Below are 15883 nucleotides of genomic sequence, written 5' to 3' on the forward strand. Positions count from 1 at the left end.
GTGGGAGAGACTCTGTGAGAAAGAAACTGGGAGCAAGGGCAGTGATCCGGTGTGAATGAATGAATGAATAAATGAATGAATGAATAAATAAATAAATAAATGGAGGGAAAAATAAGCATTGACTTGGCCATGATGTGTATTGACAGCAACAATAACTTTAACTAAGAAATGATGTGTCAGTAGTAAATATTTCCTAATTTCTGGAATGCAAAAGAGGATTGTGTTTTCTATATTTGAAGAGAGTCCATGTCAAAATAAAGAAGTGAACTAACTTCGGTTGTTGCAATTTGGAAAAGAGAAATGGTGAGAAGGTGTCTTAGTTAGGGTTTTACTGCTGTGAACAGACACTATGACCAAGGCAATTCTTATAAGCAAACACTAATTGGGGCTGCTTACAGATTCAGAGGTTTAGTCCATTATTATCAAGGCAGGAGCATGGCAGCATCCAGGAAGGCCTGGTGCAGGAGGAGCTGAGTTCTACATCTTCATCTGAATACTGCCTTCCAGGCAGGTAGGATGAGGGTCTTAAAGCCCACAACCACAGTGACACACCTAATCCAACAGGTCCACACCTTCTAACAGTGCCACTCCCTGGTCGAGCATATACAAACCATCACTGATGGTAAATCCATTTATTCTTAAAGAACATGGTAGCACAGGGTTTTATAAAATTCCAAAATAAAACAGAAATAAGCCATCTAGAGATAACATATATGGTAACATTTTATACATAATTACATATACAGATTTATATTTGTATTATATAAAAATTATACTACATACATTGTTTCTTTATATTAAGCTTGAAATACCTATTATATTCAAAAGCTAATGACAACTGATGTACTTCTAGCATAATAGAAATGTCAAGATAATATAAATTTGGAGTTGAGTGTGCTTCCATGGTGCTCTAATACATTTACAGGATAAAGTTGGGTGTGGTGATGCACACCTTCAATCTCAACACTTGTTAGGGCAGAGGCAGGGTGATCTCTGTGAGTTCAATGCTAGCCTTGTCTACATAATTCCAGGCCAGCTAGAGCTACATAGTGAGACCATAGTGAGATCCAGCTGTAAGGCATTATCTCAATCAGTGATCAGGTGGTGGTGGGGTTGTGGGGTGGTGGGGTGGTTGGGGGTGGGATGGGCAGCCTATTGTGGGTGGTGCCATCCCTGGGCTGGCAGTCCTGGGTTCAATAAGAAGACATGCCGAGCAAGCCAGGGAAAGCAATCCAGTAAGCGGCACTCCTCCATGGCCTCTGAGCTACATAGTCTCAAAAACAAACAAACAAACAAACAAACAAACAAACAAAACCAACAACAACAGAAATGACGTTATAGAACTTGGTAAGATCGTCTAGAAGAAGACTGAGAGAACAGGGTAAGTAAAGTGATGGCAATAAGGATTGCAAACATTGTCTACAGATAGAAACTTAGTTGAATATGCATATTATCAGTAGCCATATTGCTTTCAGGACGAATAAGCGATATGTACATGTATTGTCTTGTTATAACACAAGATGAACTACATGAATATATGTACATGTGTTATAAAATGTACATAAATATATCTTTATTTATTAGAACATAAACTCTGAATTGTACAGAATAGAGGATCATTTTCTATGCTAAATTTCTTTTATGTTTGTACTTTATTACTGCAGCTTAGAAAATCACATCGAATTTTGGGGACATGGTTCAGTGGGTAGATTGTACAGTGGATAATGTCATACAGGCATGAGAACCTGAGCTTGGAGGCCCAGAGTCCATGTAAAAGCTGGGAAGGTGTGACAACTGTCTGTGAGGGAGATAGCCAATCCATGGAGCAAGCTGGCTAGCTAGATGTACTGGCTGGTTTTGTGCTTCAACTTGACACAAGCTGGAGTTATCACAGAGAAAGGAGCCTCCATTGTGAAAATGCCTCCATGAGATCCAGTTGTAAGGCATTTTCTCAATTATTCATTAAGAGGGGAGGGCCCAGTCCATTGTGGGTGGTGCTGTCCTTGGGCTCATGGCCCTGGGTTCTACAAGAAAGCAAGCTGAGAAAGGTAGGGAAAGCAAGCCAGTAAGCAGCACCCCTCCATGGACTCTGCATCAGCTCCTGCCTCCAAGTTCCTGCCCTGTGTGAGTTCCAGTCCTGACTTCCTTTGGTGATGAAGAGCAATGTGGAAGTGTAAGCTGAATAAACCCTTTCCTCTCCAACTTGTTTCTTGGTCATGATGTTTTGTGCAAGAAAACAGACCCTGACTAAGACACTAGACTAGTCTGAATTGCTAGCTTAGGGGCAGGAAGAGACTCTGCCTAAATAAAATAAAGTGGAGAGCGATTGAAGAAAATGCTTGACTCAAGTTTTGTCCTCCACAAACACATGCGTTCAAACGCCAATATACATATGTGTATACATGCACACCACAGTGCATATGTATTAAAAAATTAAATATATAATAAAATTTAACAAAGTAATGACTTGGTATAATGAAAATTAACCAAAATTGAAAAATGTCCTATTAATAATTATGATCCATATTTTATCTCTAAATAATGTCACAAATTACTATTTACATGGATAGTAAAGTTAACGTATACTTTTGGGGCTCCTCTTACTTTGTTTAACAGCATTTGGGCATTTTATCTACATAAGGACTTACACTTGGCAGCTATCTCATGTGTTTTTGACCCTGTATTATGGAATATATTTGTGTATCGTCTTACCTTATCAGAAGGCTCAGACTCTGTAAGATCACCTTGGCAGAAGATTCAAGGAAAGGCAACTGACAGTTTAATTCTATTACAAACAGCACATACCCTGGTGGTTTCCAATTCCATCCTGTATTCAAATCCCTTTGTTGTAATTGCTCTCATTCTCTCCTTGTTTTTCTCTAATTATTCTGACTGTAGAAAATTCTCAATTAATCATAGACTGTGTATTTAATCTTAGGATTTCCTAAATCCTCTCTTTAAAATTCTATCTTTTAGTGTGTATTCATAACCACTTAAATATTTCCTATTTTTGATTGGATGATGAATGATCGGAGAATTTAAAAGTTCCCATTAAAATAGGCATCTTGGTATTTTTATAAATTATTTTTTGTGAAAGTCTGATGTCAATGGATATACAAAATCAATTTTTTTAACCATTTATGGATCTGAATCATTTACCCATCAATATGTATAACTAAAAGTAAAAGAATCTATAACTTGTCCTTATAAAATTTTATAATTAGTATGTTAATATTATATAATTACAATGTGTGTAATTTATAATAAATCTGATTTTTTAAAATAAAGCTTAATACTTACATTACTCTGTACCCCATAATACTACGTTGCACATAGAGTGTGAAAAATTTTATTGACAAGGGAAGATTGAGTAGTTCTTTTACACAGGGAGTCCTGAAATTGCCTAGAAAGTAAGCTAAGAGGGCACACAGTTCCTAGGCTAGCCTGGACTACATAGTGAAGGGAGATCTTATCTCAAAGTCAAAATAAATAAGAAAACAAACAAATGGCATATATTAACGTAAACAGTAATAAACCACGAGTCTAAGCATAGCTATTTTATAAACAGATGTTTTCAGAAAAGCCCTAAGGTAATGGTGATTGAGAGTAAGGTGTGTAGTGGCAATACTAATCGTTAACTTCAAGTTCCTCTGGCCTTAAGACAGTTTTATGTCACTGGAGCAATGCTATTGTCACTGACCTCATCGAGCAAGACACCAGGTATCTTTTGAGTTCAGCTATTTCCTGAACTCACCTATTTCCCTTGGGTTTCATCACTGGGTTTCATCCCTCAGCCCTTGTATTCCTCTTCCTTATTCACCTCAGAAAGCAATGACCTGTATGAATTCATACTCAAGTGTAGTTGTAACTAGCTTTCCACTCCACTTCCCTTCAAGAAACTTTGCCTTGACAAACTCCAGGAACACAGTATCATTTCAAGTTAATTTCTGAAGCTGAACAAAACCCAGAATATTTTGCTACAATGTATACAACATTCATTGGTCATTCGAAATGTATCCTCAGACAGTGTGGAAGTTGATCCAGGCCAGATCATTCCAGTCTTTAATATTTGATGCTAAGAGCTGACAACCACTGAACACAAAGCACCCTTGCTGAGTGCATCAAACCTTAGAAGAGGGCATCTCATGCTAGACCCACAGATGCTTTGCACTGGGTCCCCTTGGCCAGTCTCATCCTAGAATTGCGCAGTAAATCTCCCCCATCTTTATGTATTTTGTTCTTAACGTCTTCCTTAGTCCTTCGCATCAAGATGATTGCTTCTATTTATTTCAGTGTTGGTTGGGAATTTCTCCTTTGAATTATTTTTATTTGGATTTGTGGTTTTGTTAATATTCTCAGTGACCAAACTGAATAGGTTTTATTTACTATCTCCCTCACTGCTTTATTTCTCATCATATTGTTGTGGATCTCTTGGAGCTAGAGTCACAGATGGTTGTGAACCAAGATATGGATGCTGGAAATTGAATTTGGGTCCTTTGCAAGAGCTCTCAGTCACTGAGCCATACCTCTCGTCTGTGCTAAGTCTTTAAAACCTTTTAGTTGACGGAATGATTTCACTCATCTTTCCCTATATCTTTTATGAAATTAATTATAAAAGGTTCCAAAAGACCACAACTGTTACTGTTCATGTGCTAATATTGAAAGTCTTTTTAGTATTAAATTCTCTGATTTTTCCCACAAATACATATAACTGGAGATGTAGTTTAATTATGCAATCTTTCCTATTTTTAAGCTATTTTGATGCATTCTGAAAAATGTTTAGAAATCTCTTCCTTACTGGTATATACAATTTACTGGGGTCTGGTTTAAGCTTAGAAAAAAACAGCTTAACATGTTTCACACACATCTTTAGAAATTTTGATCCCTTAAAATATTAACATCTGTAAAACTGGCTAAAAAGATGGGATCAAACCAGCTACCCATCCAGATGGCAAACCTCAGCCAGCCATATTTTATTGGAAACAAAAGTGTCATGCTTAGACTCTTCTGGCCCTTTATCTGAATGAAACCTTTCATCTTCATAACTTTGCTTTCCTCCAGAAAGCTAGTTATGAAATTCAAGGACTTGCCTGCACAGGTTATGTATTGAACCAGAGTCACACTCCAGCTCTCCAAAAATACTTTAATGCCCCAAAGAATTGACCAGGCTACAAATTCAAAAAATACATGTAATATTTATTAAAAGTGAGAGGATAAATCATAAACAAATTGAAGCATGAAAATCACACAGAAAGTTGGGGAAGATACAAGCAAATGTGCACATGCACACACTCGCGCACACAGTATACACACAGTATACACACAGACACACAGACGACCCATAAACTTGGCTTAGAGTCTTTGTTTTAGTAGCTGGGGATTACCTATTTAATATAGTTGGTCTATTATGGAACAGACTAGTATTTTGGGGAATACTGTCTAATTCTAGAACATCAGATGGGAGTTTCTCAGGTGTTCACAATCTTCCTGCTGATAGGAATCAGACTTTTGATCCTCAGAGAGCCTTAAAGGGTGACAGCACCCTTTCCATACTCACTCAGCAGAGCTAAGAGCTGGGAAGGATTTCCAGGCTTACGAATGCATGAGAACAACTGATGCTGCTTTACTGCTCCCACTGTACCCTGTTCTCTGAAGGGCAGATGTGCTCAGTTATTACAGTGCTTAGCTATTATGTAGCTGTTGATAATGAAATTAATGGAGAGACATATACAGAGATGAACATGTGGAGGAGTGGGGCCTGTTAGTAAATGCTCCTTAGGAGCCATCTTTCCTCAGCACTAGGTAAACTGTGGGGATAAGAGCAAAGCTGGCAGTAAAGAAGACGGCAGGCAGCTGTTCGCAGCAGGTGCTTTTCACATTCACTTTCTTGAACTCCATTTTCTTGTCTCTTTTACATCCCTGCCCAAATGACAGGGAGTTCACTTGTCTTTGCTACTGTCATGCATTCAGTTTTCTGGAGACCCTAGAAAGTGTCCCATTTGACTATTGTTACAGAAATAAACATAAGGGCTGTTGAAATGAGTGCCCACTATGTCAAACTCAAGTTACACACTGCAGATGTTTCTTTTGGGCAGGTCTAAGAGCCTTTCTAGTACTAAACACTTTCCCGTCATCATCAAATAATAAAGCCCTTGTTACTATTAAGGTGGCACATAGTCTCCTGTTTTTAAGTGAAGCATGTGGGATTAATATGAGAGTAAATTTTTGTTTACCTTTGAAAAGTCGAGAATTGTGGGTAAGGGTCAGCCAAAAACTGGGTCTATGCTGGGCACAGTGGTACAGAGCTATTAACTCCAGAATGTGGAAGGTGGAGGAAAGAGTTCAAAGTCATCCTCAGCTATATCCTGGGTTCCAATTTAGCCTTGCACAATGTATGATCACATTTCCAAACCAGGAAGAATTATGTATGTAACTTTCTGTCAGCATCTACGAAACCTTTTTCACTTAGTGTGTAAAACAAATAATCCATCTTTTCTGACACTAAAACCACCCAGGTCCTAACTAACCTAAAATTATGGCCTTTACTTCCTTTAGTGTAGACATCTACTTATGGGCAGAGTTCAAGTAGCATGTAATCCCAAATACCTACCACAGTGACCTTTAGAATGTATTATGCTCATTGGTTTAATAAATTAGCGACAAAATTGGGAAATTTGGGAGGGCTAAATAAAGGTAAGGTGTGAGGGAGGTAGGTGGGACTTTACCATGATGCTCTCTCTAGGGTCTAATAATCCAGGCCTGTGGCCCTAAGGGTTTCAGTTACCAGTCCCAATCCACATAACACATCAGATAGTGCCTGGGTGTCCACACACCTCAGGCTTTCCTCTTTCCCAGGTGTCTTCATCCCAAAGACTGTGGTGCTTCTTTGGATCATCTGGTACCCTGTGGCATACGTTGTTCTTCATGTATAGCCAAGGCGATGCTGTCAGTGCCTGTGGGGGTTAAAAAAAAACAAAACACAAAACCACAAATGAGTATTTGTTCTGCAGCTCATTTTGTATGCAGCATTAGACTGCTCTAGGTTTACCTTTCACACAAATTCAGCATCACGGTGCCGGAAGCTTACTTCTAGGTTATTTAATTACTTGTATCCCCAATTCTCTATGGAGTAGGTAAGTGCTATAGTTATCCCCAGTTTGCATGAGGGCTTTGAAAAAAAGTGGGGGGCATGGGCTGGTTTGCCCGAGGACACAGAGTGTTTTGTCTGGCTCCTGAGACCTGGTTCTTAAGCACAACACTATGCTTCCTGCCTTTAGCTTCTGCTCCCACATTACCTAATTCATTTTTGAGAAAATGGTAACTAGAATTTTGAAACTTTTTGCTCAGTCAGGAAAATCTAGTCTCCATTTACACCCTCCCTCCCAAGTTTTAACTGGATTTTCCTTTATGTCTTTTTTTAGGGGTGGGGAGGATATATAGTACTTGTATTTATAGAATTATGCAGAAAAGTGGGATTCCACAGATGTTTAAATACTAAGGGAATTGTTATAGAAAGGTCAATCAGAATCACCAGCAATTACTACAGGTGAAAGGTTAATTAAAAACATACAGAATCCCAAAGGAACTACTTTTCAAACCTTTAAACCAAGCATTTATAAAAGATGTTAGGTATTCTGACATCAAAATATGCTTGTTTTGTGAAACTAATGGTTTTATATGTGTATGTTTCCTTCAAAATAGAGCCCCAGCAAATTAGTTTTAATACTTTAGCAATTTAATATACAATGAATATCTTTAAAAAGCCAAAACAGAACCAAGGTTACAAAAAGTGAAATTCAAGGGCAGTTAAGAACAGCAGTTTTTCACACCCATTAAGTCTTACAAAGCTAGAATTCAAAACCCTGTTAATCATAATTTGAGCTGTCCTCAAGCTGTGTTCTGCAGGAGCTGTAACACTTAGGAACTGAGACCATGAGAAAGGTAACAGCATTATCATAAACTCACAGAGGGGACACAAAGTCTAAAGACCTCGACTATAAAAAGTGAGAATGCCATTTTATTTGCCACAGAAAGGAGGAAAGCTCCGTCAGTGAAATAAATCTGACAATGTGACTCGTACTTCATTAAAACTAACTTCCCCAAATTCACCATGTTCACATTTGGCTGAACTAAAAAGAACCGAAGACAGGAACTTTACTAGATGTACGCAGGGTGCTCGTGTACCTTTCTATACCTGTGCTTAAATAAAGCAAGCACAGAGGTAAAGGGTTTACCCATGCGATAGGTTCAAGCAATCTTCCCTATTACACTGCTTTACAAGAATGACAAAAATATTATAAAACATAGATTTTCTTGGCTCAGTCTTTAAAATAAAAATATTTAAACCCCATATTATTTCACTTTTAGATTATTTTTTTCTCCTGTCACTTTTAGAATTGCCTAGACAGGCTGTAAAATTAAGCCACTTTACTAAGGTTAAGTGTTCATCAAATTTAGCATGCCGTAAATTAAGAGTAAAGAGAATGGGGTTATTTATAAGTACTTCACCTGTGCTCCACTTCCTTACTAACAGGAGGAATTTTATTTAGAATATAAGGAAATACAGGTACCATATCCTACAGGCACCGGAGACTTGAGAGAATTTAGACTAAAAAAAAATACAGCTCTAAAAAATAATGCTGCAAGTTTCTGAAATGTAATCAAAACATTTTGCCTTTCTCCCAGTTTCATATTGATAAGGGATGAGTTGTCAGATTAGCGCGTGGACCAATTATAATCTCGCGTTTACTGCCCCCACCCCTGCAGTTAAACAAAAGAAACAGTAATACAAGAGTTTCACACTACATGCTTTCCAGGTTTAAAAGCCCATTAATAAGCACACTGCATCAGTCCTTGGTCAGGAATGCTCACTTTTAAAATAAACATTGCCAGAAGAATGTCCTCAAATGAAGTCTGGTCACTCCCTTTCTCAGAAGTGGTGAGGTAAAAGAGACAGATACGTCCCCTACTTGCATAGGAGATTGATTTCCCTTTCTCTTCTGACCTTCCTAAGAAGGTAGATGGGAGAAAAGGCAACGCTCAGTCCTCCATGGCAAAGTCTTTGGTCTTTTCCTCATGGTCCCCCACTTTGTAGCGCAGAAGTACGCGCAGACGCCGGGGGTTGTCCCGGGAGGGCAGCAGGGTGATCTCTCCAGAAATGTCTGTATCTTGTTCCACCGGCACCGGCTCATTCAAGTAGAGGAGCGCCTGCTTCCAGTGCGTGGCCGGGTGGAAAGGTGAGGTGGACAGCACCAGAGGTTTCTCCGAGTCCCCTCCAGGAAAGGTTACCTGAAACCAGATGGCAAAACCATGTAGAGGCGCGGAGCCATAGCAGCTGCAGCGGAAGCGCCCGCCCACACCGGCCTCCAGCTCCTGCTCCAGGCCAGCGCGGGCCAGCTCGAGCTGGGCAAAGCGCTGTGGCCGGGCCAGCACGTCCTCTCCGGACAGACCCTGCACCACGATCTCCGAATGGCCCATGAGGCAGCGCGTGGCGAAGCTTTCCATGCAGCTCATATCCACGCCATAGTGCTGCTTCACTTGGCTCCAGAAACCCAAGCGCCATTCCAGCATCTGGTCGCTAATCGGGGCCACGAAGAGCTCAGCGGAATCTGGCAGGAGGAGACCGCCCTCCTTCAGCCATTTGGTCCGCGCGTGGAGCACGGAGCTCAGCATGGACTCGTGCAGTAGTCCGTAGCCCATCCACTCGCTTACGATGGCGTCCACTTGCTCCGGCAGCTCCACCGTCTCCACCGGGCCTGGCAGGATGTGCACGCGGTCCTCCAACCCGTTGAGCCGCACCACCTCCTGGGCCTGTTGCCAGATGGCGCTGGCCTCCACAGCGTATACGCGCCGGGCCCCGGCCTGGGCGCAGAAGATGCTAAGAATGCCGGTGCCTGCGCCCACGTCCAGCACGGTCTTGCCTCGCAGAGCGGCCCAGTTCCTCAGGATGCCTAGGCGGTAGGCGTCGGTGCGGACGCGGTCGGCGATCATCTCCTCGTGGACCGATACGTCGGAGTAGCACTCGTAGTACAGCTGGTCCCGCTCGCGCTTGGTCCTCCGGGGTCGTGGCGGGGCTGCCTCCTGCTCCCCGCCATTTTCCTCCTCAGCTCCCTCCCCTCCTGCGCCGCCGCCCCCCGACTCAAGCTTTCTTTTCTTGCTCAGCGACATCTTGGTCCCGGCAGCCGACCTCCAGCACGCGTTGCGCGGTGCGGCGCGCAGGCTCAGAGTCCCGGGGCCTGCTGGGATTTGTAGTCCGTGCTCTTCATCCCACGTCCTGCTCTCTGAGGTTCACCCAGAGTCTCCTTGTCATTTTGTTCTGCTCCTCTAACGCCTTGACATACTGTTTCTCTAAGACCACACTATTATCCCGAGATCCTTTCAGTTTTTGCTCTTTCTTTTTACCCCTCACTCTTTCTTTTGCACACATTCTTGAAGCAGGAACATTACTTAATAACTACAGGTCTATGCCCCTGTCACAAGATCCCAACCACCACTACTGAATCATGGAGGCACAATTCTTGTCCCTTCCCTGACACTTGAACATATCAAGCTCTCTGTTCTAACTGGAGTTAGGATACAAAGAATATGTAAATGAGGCAAAGTGAAAACCTAATAATAGAAAATCTTGGTTCTGAGTCCAAAGTGATCCCAAGGTACTGAAAGACCCAGGCCAAGTACTGAAGAACTGCTGTGGCCATGAAATGTACTATCAGCCACCATTGTGTTTCTGGAGAATAGTTTACTTGGTCTTGAGTACTGTTCTGAAAATTCTGTAGTTCAAACTAAAGAACAATTAACATCAGTGGTGTGAAACTCTCAAACCCATTACCAGTGTATTTGGTAACCATTTTATATATACACACATTCATACACACAGAAATCTATGTTTCTCTATTAAACATTTGCTTAGAGAAATGGTGGAACTCCTATCTTTTTTGACTACTTTCACAATGCAATTCACTTTTTTAAACATTGATATATTTCCTTGTAAAGGCAGAATTGATACCCACAGGCACAGTTATTTTGTTATTTTTTCTGTCAGTCAAGAAGAAGCTTGACTGACAATGAATTAATTTCTTCTTTGGCCATAACATAAAAACAGTAATTTAAAGAATATGTACTGGTCTCTGGAATAGGAGAAATAGCTCAGAAATTGACATCACTGGCTGCTCTTCCAGAAGACCCAGGTTAGATTAACAGCCCCACATGAAGGCTCACAATTGCTTTAACTGAAGTCCCAGGAGACCCGTTGCCTTCTGGCCTCCAGGAGTATCAAGTATGTATGTGATGTACAAACACAGAGGCCAAAAATAAAATACAATTAATATATGAAAGGATGTTTAAAATAACTATTCTCCTAATAAGAATATTTTTTCAAGCTTAAACTGATCACACAAAAGAAATGGGTTTTTTCTTTGTTTGTGTGTTTGTGTGTTTGTGTGTGTATGTTTAACCACACTAAACTTCTGGGCAATAGAATTACTTTCTCCTTTCTCTCTATTAGTGTCGCTAATGAAATTGGTTTATTAATGTGGAATCCTCAGCTGTATTTCTAATCTCAAGACTCTCGGTCCTGGCTCATTAGAAACCTCCAAGGAGCTTTATTGAAATACCTATGCTAGGGTCCACCTCAATCCAGTTAAACGAGAATCACTCAGGGGAACTCAAGCATCTAGTTTTTAAAGCTCCTGGGGATCCTAATGTGAAACCAGGTGATTATGGCTAATTTTGATTTAATTAAACCTAACATCATTATTTTCAATAGTCAGGGCTCAGCAACCTAGAACTTAAAGTCTGCAAAGTAGATATTCTTCCTTTTTGCCTGGGTTTCATATCTTATTTTAATGAAGCAATGTCTAGAATAGGACATGAGATTAGTTATAAATGTGAGATTTTGATAACACACATTGGGCTTTCCTTTATCCTATACTTATCCCACTCTGTTCTCAAACTACCAATTTTCCTTTTGGGTCTGTTCAGTGCTTCATTTTTGAAATGTTAATTAATTAATTAAATTTGTTATTATGTACCTGTAGTACACACAAGTGCTGTAAGATGCTTTTAGAGGTCAAAGGGCAGCTAAGGAGGTTGGTGCTCTCCTTATCACGTGGTAATTAGCATCCAACTCGAGTCTTCAGGCTTGGCTGTAAGTGTTTTTCCTACTGAGCCATCTCCCTGACCCAGAATGTGTTTATTGTTCACCCAATTTTTCATTTACTTCTTTGCAGTTTCTTGTAAAAAAAAATTTCTAAATAAATGTCTGTCAGCTCATCCATTTCTTACTAGCAAAGTCCAATTCTACAGAAGATGAAGTTGTCTTTCTAGCCAGGCAGCTCTGATGAAAGCTCACTGCAGCTAGCCACACCCCCAACTAATCCTTCTCCACATAGTTGCCAATGTGGGTTTTACAAAAATCCATGTAAGGTCATATCACTTGAGGGGTTTCCCTTTCTCTGACTGGAAGACTCAAGTAACCTCAGATGACTTCCCTTCCTACCCCATCCCATCCCATCCCATCCCATCCCATCCCATCCCATCCCATCCCATCCCATCCCATCTCATCTCATTTCAGAAATCCTAACTCTTTAGTGGGATCAAGATATACTACCCTTTTTACACCAATGCTTCTCTTCTGGCATACATACTCGCTTATGAGTGGTCAAATTCTAGAAAAGAATTCCCTCATTTCACCTCACATCAATGGTTTTCCAATGGCCTTCCTTGGTTATATGGTATCTGTTCACAGCAGTAAAACCCAAACTAATACAGAAGTTTTATTTAATTATTGCTGTGATAGACCTGGCTATGCTTTTGTTTGGAAGAATGTGGATTTGGGGACTTTGGATTGGGAAAGTAGTGGAATGCTTTAAATGGGGCTTAATGGGCTATCCTAGTAGGAATATGGAAGGCTGTGTTATTGAGAGTGATTTGAATTTTGCAGTCCTGGCCCAAGAGGTTTCAGTGGAGAATTTCAGTCTGTGGCCTACAGACTATTTTTGTGCTATTTTGATGAAGAATATGGCTATGTTTTGCCCTTGTTTGAAGAGTCTGCCTGGGGCCAAGGTGACAAGACTCAGAAGTCTCAGAGACACCCATCGTAAACTTAGTTCTCTGGTTAAGTATCGTGAAGAGCATTTTAAACAAGCATAGCAAGCTGAGAAAGAAAAAAAAATAAACTATATGGTTCAAATATTAAAGGGGCATCAGGTAGTGAAATAGATCTGAATCCTGCGTTCAAGGATACTAAATTGAATTAAGGGAGTAGTGACTTTGGGACAAGATATCACCAAACTAATTTTAGATCCAGGCATGGTAGTACAAGCCTTTAATCATAGGAGGCAAAGACAAGGCTGGCCTTGAACAGAGCAAGTTCTAGGTGAAGAAAAGCTTAAATCCAGGCTTGGTAGATCACACCTTTAATCCCAGTGTTTAGGAGACAGGCATGAAGATCTCTGATTTCAAAGTCAGTCTACGACAAGTTCCAAGTCAGCCAGGCTTAGGCAGTGAAGGAGTTGGAAAACAGAAAGCTGGTGATAACGTAATAGAACAAGGGGCCATGTTCCAGCACCAGCAAGCTGCAGATGTTGGCAATTTAGTCATGTGGCTCTGGCTTTAGAGTCCAGAATAGAAAGGACTACTGGGAAAATTGATGCTGGTTAGCTAGAAATTAATAGTGAGTAAAAGACCAGCATTACTGAGGTAAAATCTTCTGGGAACTTTTTTTCTGAGAGCACAAAGAAGCTGTGTCCCAGAGATAGCTAAGGTTGCATGTTGTGCTGCAGCTGTACTTGGTAATGTGTATGAGTTACCCAGGTGATACTGGTTTTGAAGGAATGAAGGGGTCATGAAAAGCAGCTGAGGCTTGGCACTATGAGGGGCCATGGAAGGTTACAGGTAAAGGTGCAGCCTCAGTTTTAATTATGTCCCAGGACTGAAGGGGTCATGCAAAGGAGTTGAGGCTTGGCACCATGAAGAGAGGTGAGCCTATGAAAGGCTATTGGTGAAGCCTAGTTGTAGCAGAAGACCCCAGTGTATTGGAGATCCCAGTAACATGGGCTGATCATTAAGAACTGCAGCAGCAGTAGAGTGGAGTCAACCAAACCAAGGGTGCTACAGATTACAGATCTGGAGAAGTGACCCAATGCTTAGAGGATCCCAGAAGATCATGTGTGCATCCCAAACATTGGAACAAGAAGCTGTAATGTTAAAGTTGATGTAGAGACCCCAACTTTTTTTTTTATCTTTATTAACTTGAGTGTTTCTTATTTACATTTCGATTGTTATTCCCCTTCCTGGTTTCCGAGCCAACATTCCCCTAACCCCTCTCCCTCCTCTTCTCTATGGGCTTCCCCTCCCCATCCTTCCCCACAACAATCACATTCACTGGGGGTTCAGTCTTGGCAGGACCAAGGGCTTTCCCTTCCACTGGTGCTCTTACTAGGCCATTCATTGCTACCTATGAGGTTGGAGCCCAGGGTCAGTCCATGTATATAGTCTTTGGGTAGTGGCTTAGTCCCTGGAAGCTCTGGTTGGTTGGCATTGTTGTTCATATGGGGTCTCAAGCCTCTTCAAGCTCTTCCACTCCTTTCTCTGATTCCTTCAATGGGGGTCCTGTTCTCAGTTCAGTGGTTTAATGATGGCATTTGCCTATGTATTTGCTGTATTCTGGCTGTGTCTTCCAGGAGAGACCTACATGCGGTTCCTGTCAGCCTGCACTTCTTTGCTTCATCCATCTTATCTAATTGGGTGGCTGTATATGTATGGGCCACATGTGGGGCAGGCTCTGAATGGGTGTTCCTTCAGCCTGTGTTCTAAACTTTGCCTGCCTATTTCCTCCCAAGGGTATTCTTGTTCCCCTTTTAAAGAAGGAGTAAAGCATCCGCATTTTGGTCATCCTTCTTGACTTTCATGTGTTCTGTGAATATAGGGTAATTCAAGCATTTGGGCTAATAGCCACTTATCAATGAGTGCATACCATGTGTGTATTTCTGTGATTGGGTTACCTCACTCAGGATGATATTTTCCAGTTCCATCCATTTACCTATGAATTTCATAAAGTCATTGTTTTTGATAGCTGAGTAATATTCCATTGTGTAGATGTACTACATTTTCTGTATCCATTCCTCTGTTGAAGGGCATCTGGGTTCTTTCCAGCATCTGGCTATTATAAATAAGGCTGTTATGAACATAGTGGAGCATGTGTCTTTGTTATATGTTGGGGCATCTTTTGGGTATATGCCCTAGAGAGGTATAGCTGAGTCCTCAGGTAGTTCAATGTCCACTTTTCTAATTAACCTCCAGAGTGTTCCTCTTTCTCCGCATCCTCGCCAGCATCTGCTGTCACCTGAGTTTTTGATCTTAGCCATTCTCACTGGTGTGAGGTGAAATCTCAGGGTTGTTTTGATTTGCATTTCTCTTATGACTAAAGATGTTTAACATTTCTTTAGGTGTTCTCAGCCATATGGCATTCCTCAGCTGTGAATTCTTTGTTTAGTTCTGAACCCCATTTTTCAATAGGGTTATTTGTCTCCCTGCAGTCTAACTTCTTGAGTTCTTTGTATATTTTGGATATAAGCCCTCTATCAGTTGTAGGATTGGTAAAGATCTTTTCCCAATCTGTTGGTTGCCGTTTTGTCCTAACCACAGTGTCCTTTGCCTTACAGAAGCTTTGCAGTTTTATGAGATCCCATTTGTCGATTCTTGATCTTAGAGCATAAGCCATTGGTGTTTTGTTCAGGAAATTTTCTCCAGTGCCCATGTGTTCGAGATCCTTCCCCACTTTTTCTTCTGTTAGTTTGAGTGTATCTGGTTTGATGTGGAGGTCCTTGATCCACTTGGACTTAAGCTTTGTACAGGGTGATAAGCATGGATCGATCTGCATTCT

General features: G+C 41.1%; 1 protein-coding gene across 3 annotated transcripts; it reads right to left on the bottom strand.

The window, feature by feature from the left end:
- Nucleotides 1–5175: 5175 nt before the first annotated feature.
- On the bottom strand, nucleotides 5176–10186 carry Prmt6 (protein arginine methyltransferase 6). Of its 3 annotated transcripts, none has more exon segments than NR_172023.1 (2): nucleotides 5176–6953; nucleotides 8872–10186. NR_172023.1 is itself a non-coding variant. In NM_001393859.1 (2 exon segments), a coding segment is annotated over 1 exon segment (1128 nt). In that variant the 5' UTR covers nucleotides 10168–10186; the 3' UTR covers nucleotides 5176–6953; nucleotides 9005–9039.
- Between the last annotated feature and the right edge of the window lie 5697 nt (nucleotides 10187–15883).

The sequence above is a fragment of the Rattus norvegicus genome, chromosome 2, assembly GCF_021556685.1.
Source record: "Rattus norvegicus strain SHRSP/BbbUtx chromosome 2, alternate assembly SHRSP_T2T, whole genome shotgun sequence".
Classification (NCBI taxonomy): domain Eukaryota; kingdom Metazoa; phylum Chordata; class Mammalia; order Rodentia; family Muridae; genus Rattus; species Rattus norvegicus.